The following is a 6829-nucleotide window of genomic DNA, read 5'->3' as shown; positions in this document are numbered from 1 at the left end:
AAACGATCTTTGGAGCCGCTATAGTGTCCTAAGAATCTGAAGGTAGAGTTTGAACAAAGGCCAGAGCAGTTAGTGTTGCAATGCTTGACCGGAAAAATAAAAAATACAAAGGGCCAACTACTAAACCGGCAAGCAACAAAGCCCAGAAGCCAAGCTCTCTAAAAAAACAAAACAAAACAAAACAAAAAAACAAAACGTTTCCACAGCAAAGGTTCTGCCCTCTCTGGAGCGCATGCAATCCTTTCTTAGGCTCCCTCCTCTGCCAAGATCTTCAGAAGGTGACCACTGTCCTGCATTCTAGAGAATACCTGTCTCTGCCCAGTGCGTTTGGGAGCTGTTCTGCCCTGAGAGAGGCGGGCGTCCTCCCTCGCCCTCCTCGCTGCTGTCCCTGGGTGACTCCTGGGACCCTGACCTCTCACCTCCTAAGCACCTGGCGGCGGGCGGCGCCCTTTGGAGCGGGGGCGGGCCCCGAGGGGAGCAGGATGGCCTGGCGTTGGCGTCCGTGCTCGACTGGCTCTCTCCGCCTGGAAGATGGAACCTGCGGTGTTGCCCGGCGAGGTGCTCATGAGCCAGGCCATCCAGCCCGCGCACGCGGACTCCCGCGGCGAGCTGAGTGCTGGGCAGCTGCTCAAGTGGATGGACACCACCGCCTGCCTGGCGGGTAGGTGCGCGGCCCAGGAGAGGGCACGGTCGGGAGGGGCAGGCTGCTGCTGGTGGCCAGGGCGATGATAGGATGGCGTCCGGGGGTCCTGAAGGGCTGGAGCATCTGGAGCTGGGGGATACGCTAAGCTAGTGCAGAAGGCAGAAAAAAAAAAAAAAATAGCTTAGAAGAAGGAAGGAAGGGAAGGGAAGGCCAATGTTCTCAGAGCTGAGAGCAGTAAGTGTTGTAGTACAGAAGGGAGTGATGGCTAAGATTGACAGCCATACAGACCAGTAATCCTCGGACGTTTATTTCGCAGGAAGCCCTTCGATGCGCGCGCGCGCGCCCACACACACACACACACACACACACACACACACACACACACGGCATTGTCATATAGATTTCTTATATCTATACTTAGCCATATTCAAAATTCTAAAGATTGAGTAGAAGTGAGGCTGGAAAAAGTATTCACACTGCAAGCATGAAGCCCTGGTTTACTTCCCAGTCTTACACGCTCAGGTGCGCGCGCGCACACACACACACACACACACACACACACACACACACACGCACGCACGCACGCACGTACGCACGCACGCACGCACGCACGCACGCACAGGCTTAGCCTATTTACCTCAACAACAGAAGTGCTCTAACAGGGCCAGTCACAGTTCATGCTTTCACAGGTAATTTAAATGCTTCCTTGGTAAAAGATTGCTCCTTTGCCAGAATCCTCCTTTTTGTTCAATGTACTGCCATTAACCGTTAGGCAGTCAGGGGAATCAATGATATTCTTCAGAGAGAATGCGAGTGAAATCACAAGGACAAGGGCGAGGGGTATAGCCCAGGTGTGAAGGGCTAGCCTGGTTCAATGAGGTCCTTGACTTCCATCCCCAGCACGGGGGATGGGGCAGGGTTGAGGGGTGGGGGGCGGGCAAAACATCTGATACGGACTGAATGGTGTCTCCCTGCCATCCCCAAAGTTTCTATTTCGGAAGTGACACTTCCTGGGTGTGGCTGTATCACATAAGCAAATAATCAAGAGATAGTATGAGCACATCCTCATCCCACGCACGGAACTAAAGACTTAGATCTCAGGAGCATGTGAGGCTACAGCAAGCGCCGCTCTGCGAATCAGAAGGAGGGCCTCCACCACTCTAATAGGGCAGATGCGGACCTTACGGCCTTCAGAACTGTGGGAAACTAAATTTCTATTGTCCGAGCCACCCAGCCCAAAGCATCGTGTTGGGGCCGCCCAAGAAAAGGCAGCTTCTCAGCTCGATTTAAGATCTGACTTTGATTGCCTTACACTTAAACCTTGCTTTTGAAAACAGCCCATTATAATATAACTGACTCTTCTAACTGAAAGCCTAGGATGGACAGTACGGGGGTTTGCTATATACAGGCTGACTTCTCTCATCTTTAGACCAATGAGAGATACAGTAGTCTTATCGGATACAAGTGAGACTTGCCACGCCTCCCTTCTTTTTAGAAAAATTTTAAAAATTAATTTATTCAGGTTACAACTCAATTGTTCTCCCATCACTCGTATCCTTCCGTTCCTCCTACCCTCCCACCCTCACCCTATTTCCCTCCCTTAGGCCCATGTCTGAGGGGGATCTCCTCCCCCACTTTATGGTCGCAGGCTAACAACTCTCATCTTGGTAGTCTGCCTACTGTCACCCCATTGATCGCCAGGGTTGATTCGGCTGATCTGGCTGGCTAGGCCGGTGTCCCCTTCCTCCCTCACTGCTCCATGTGCGTCCCTCCAAAGCTGCGCTTTCCCCAATAGAGGAGGACCAGTCTTCAGTCAAGGGTATAGAAGTAGCTGCACTCCTCTGCTAGAACCTCCAAACAAGCTCAAGGCCACGCCTCTCTTCTGAAGGGATTCCTTTCCCATCCTAAGTGCTATCTTGCTTCCCGGTTCTGTTATCTATAATCGGTGACCTTTAAATACATGAATCATATTAGCGACTCCTACTCCCCTCCCCCAGCCTCTCAGTGTCCTCCCATCATCCTTGAAGTAAACCGCAGACTCTCCCCATCCTTCACCCGCTCTCTGAGGGGCCAGACAGACAGAATCTGAGCCTGGCTTAGGACACCAGACTGACTGGCTATAGGATGCTCCGCCACCAGAGGCCGTTGACATTAGAAACAAAGACAACACTGTGTTTCCCACACAAACCGTGCTCCATGGAAACTCTCTCCCCTCCAGACCATCTGATAGCAGCAATAGCAGCTCTCTGGTGTTTTTCTAGTATGTGCCAAGCTTTTCACCCCCTGTTCCTCTTTTCTTGGCCATTCCCATGGCTTAGCTCCTTAGCTTCAATGTCCTTTCCCCATTTCCCCAGGGACCCTAGTCTCTTAAATCCAGCCTCCATTACCCCTGCCTAGTCTCAGCTCTGAGCAAGTGTGTATGCGGATGAAAAACTAGACAAGGGAGGCGCCTGTGTTCTAGTCGCATCCCTTATACTGCATAAAGTGGAAGTAAAGTTCAGAACATTATGGGCCCTCACTTTTTTTTTCGTTTTTTTTCTTTTTTCTTTTTTTTAAGTGCAGTGATCATTATTGAAGGTATTCAAGAGTGTAGGACTCCCTGGGCCCCTCCCATTATTGGGGGGGGGGCATCTAGGATAGAAACAGTGAAGGGAGATTGCACTTTTCTTAATGTGTTAATACAATGTTAACACCTTGTGTCAGTCACCTGTAGGTTTTTAGCTACCTTTTCAACTACAGTCTTTTTGTTTTATTTGGTGATTTGTTTGGTTTTGGCTTTAACAGCTTTTTGTGATTTTTTTTTTTTTTTTTTTAAGCAAGATTTGAGTTGGGTCACAACAATGTAACAAAGCATCCGAAGTATGAAGTTTATCCACATGTAAATGAAAGAAGCAAGTTTAGAAATGATTGTCATCGCTGATAATGATGATGCCTAGTTCCAAGGCAACTGAATTTGATTGACACAAAAGTTTCTGGTTTGACTTTTTTGGAAACTCAGATGGTAGGAAGACTGTAGACAATCAACTCTACTATGCTTTAGTAATTATATGGCTGCTGGTAGCTTTGTAACTGGTAATGGCACTATTACACATACGAAAGAATCCTTAATATGAAGTTGGCTTGTGAAATACAAATAATGGCTGTGTTGGGCGCTATGGAAGTAAGAGACAGGACATTATTCAATTATAAGATGTGATTGACTCTGAACAGCAACACAAAAGCAGATTTTTTTCCTAGCATTGTTTCTATCAGAGTTCTGTTAACTAGTGTAGTTGTATTTCCTAAGATAATTAAAAGCCAGAGCTATGTCCCCAAGACTATTAAGCCTCAAGCACACCTAGATTCCAAAATATCTTCTCAATATTTAAAGAAAAAATCGAGCAGCTCCAATCACATCACCATTAGGCCCCATAGCTGCCAGAGGCCCCTTATTCCTTCAGTCTTTCCAGTCAGAAGCTTGAAGCCATTACTAAGTCATGCTCCACATCCAGTCCTTTGTTTGTTTGTTTGAACTCTTTCAAGACCAAAATTTCTTCTCCATCTTATTGGTGAACCTTTCTGATCATTCACTTTTAAAGTGAGCTGCCTGATCCATACAACTGTGCCACTAGAAGTCGAGGACTCATCCTGGAAGTCCCATCTACGTTGCTTCCTTCTCCACACATCCAATATATGACCCGTATGTTTTTGGATTTACTGAGGTCACCTTAGAGGATTATCTTGATCCTAAACCCTATGCTGAACCTCCATGCCACTACCTAGTCTCAGGCCCCACCACCCTGCCTTGTAGGCCTCAGAGTGACTCTCAAACTGTTCTCCCTTTAGTCTGGTCTCATCTCCATAGTGCATCTAATGTGCACTTGGAAATTGCTAACCTCACCATGTGAGATACCTTTTCATCTTTACACCCTTTTGTTTCTTTACAAGTGGACCTCGTGGGATCATTTGGAGGTTCTATAGCTACTTGTATGTCCTTGACCAGAGACTGGCCCTCCTCTATTCAGGGGAAGGCCATCCTCTTTGACCCAGTGTGAAGCTTCAGGTAGCATGCACATGGAGTGGTGAGACAGGAAGGGGACACCCACTTAGCCAGCCAGGTCAGCCAAATCAGCCCTGGCAGTCAGTGGGTGACACGTCGCAGCCAGATCTCCCGCACATCCCCTTTGTTTCTTTACTAAAAGCTAAAAGGGTTTTCCCTCTACCCTGGTCAAGTATCTCCTATCAGAAAACAGTTGCCCCATAGATAACAACTACAAGCTCTAGACAAAACAGCAAATGAAGGTAAATTAAGGCAACCAAGAAGCGAACAGAAGTGTCTGAAAAACACGGAAGTCACACGCAGAAGAGGAGAATGGCAGTGGCCCACGTTTTCATTTTTCCTTCTTGTTTAGTTTTATAAGATTTGTGTTGGGGGGGTGTTTAATGATATTAAGGATGAGAGAATAGTCTATCAACTCCCCCCCCCCAGATAAACTTTTAGTTAGAAATCGACGGGTTTGCCAGTTTGAACATCCAAACACAATGTTTGAGGAAAACACATCCTCTAAAATATGAAGAGAGATGTTTTCAGGAAAGAGAAAGCTAGTGAGGCAGATCTCTGGCACTCCCTGAATTCTGTGTGTGTAGAGCAGATGCCAGAGAATATGACGGAGCCATGTTCCTTCTCTAAAATGACAGGGTCTTACCATTTGCATTTAGTGAACTGAACCATCTGTTTTGTTTTGTTTTTCAAGTAAACAATGAAAGCAAAACAAATACTTTTCAAAGAGCTCATCAGAACCCCACTGTTTTAACAACCAATCAGCAATTAAGCAAGAAAACATGATTCATTCTTCAAAATCAGTGGAGAGCAATCTCTAGATGACATTGATGCTGGAATTAAAATTCAAGAACTGTAGTTATATCCAAGAAAATTGATAATATTATTGTAAAGAATAAAAGTGTCAATAAATCTCAAAAAAGAAGTAGAGAGTTTTTTTATAAGGATAATATGGAAACTCAATAACTGAAAAAATTTAGCTTCTAAAATTTAAAATACATTGGATAGCCTTAACTACAGATTGAAAATGGCTGGGGGAAATGTTAGCAAAATAAAAGATATATCAATATAATTATCTAATCTTACAAACAAAGGTGGGATTGTGGTCCGTGATATAGAACACTTACCCACCATGGATAAGGTCAGAATTAAATCCCCAGCATCACATACATGTACACAAATTTCCATATAGCCATGAAAGGAAATAAAACAAAGTTTTTCAATATGTAAAACATCTCCCAAAGGAGAACGTTTCCCCAAACATGCTGCAAATCATACAGCTAAATTCAAGAATTCATAGATCGCCAAATAAGATCAATTTAAAAAATTATCACACATGGGCACATTATAAGCGGACATGTTTAAGAAGAAGTCTTGAACGCAGCAGCAGGAATGGCTGCACTCAACTGCAGGAGAGCAATGGTTAGAGTCGCTACCAACCTCATCAGCACCAGCAGACATGCCCGGCCCAGCTGCGTTAGGGTGTACAGCCAACTGATGACGGCAGAGATCAGAAGACAGTAAACAGTATCTGTCAACGACAATTGCAAAAGATGATAAGCAAAAGCTTCCGGGCCCCGGTCAGGGTCCTGCTCCGTCTCTCCTCTCCTTCGCACTGCCTCCATTCTAGCCACAGCAGCCGTCCTGCAGCTCACTGTAGTCACTGCTCTGCCTGCTCAGCAACCTACCCTTCCACGCCCCTCTCGTATCTGTTTTACTCCAGCTCGCCCGACAGGGACCTTCACTTATTCCATAAGCCATGGGCTCCGTGTTTTCTTCAGAATGCCGAAATCATTTTTGTCACTGTGCACGCACCTAAACAAGCTCCGCGGAAACCAGGATGGTGGCTGCTTTGCATTCCCAGCAACCTGGTGAGATGCTGGCGTAGCACAGGTGTTCAATACGCATTAGTGGAGGATAAGACAGGATGGACACTGGTGCTATTTATCAACAGCCATAGAATACATGGATTATAATCACTCAGCTACTCTGCTTCCAAATTTCCCCCAGGAAATCAGTAATGTCTCTTAAGTGTTTCCACTGTCATTGAAAGTATGAAGGACAATGAAATTCTAAGAGCCAGAATAATCTGGTCCTTTTAAATCTGTATCATCTGTCTGGCACACTTGTAAAATGAAGGAAAGACA

At 45.9% G+C, this 6829-nt stretch overlaps 1 protein-coding gene across 1 annotated transcript in view; it reads left to right on the top strand.

Annotated features, from left to right (window-relative positions):
• Window positions 1-471: 471 nt before the first annotated feature.
• Window positions 472-6829, top strand: part of Acot12 (acyl-CoA thioesterase 12) — a 39725-nt gene continuing 33367 nt past the window's right edge. Inside the window, exon 1 of the mRNA XM_051172400.1 lies at window positions 472-661. Coding sequence (XP_051028357.1) covers window positions 532-661 — 130 coding nt within the window. The 5' untranslated portion in view covers window positions 472-531. The remainder of the gene's footprint in view (window positions 662-6829) is intronic.

This window comes from Acomys russatus, chromosome 30 (assembly GCF_903995435.1).
Source record: "Acomys russatus chromosome 30, mAcoRus1.1, whole genome shotgun sequence".
Taxonomy (NCBI): Eukaryota; Metazoa; Chordata; class Mammalia; order Rodentia; family Muridae; genus Acomys; species Acomys russatus.
Note: the sequence above shows the minus strand (reverse complement) of the source record. Positions and strands in the feature narration are given on the sequence as shown.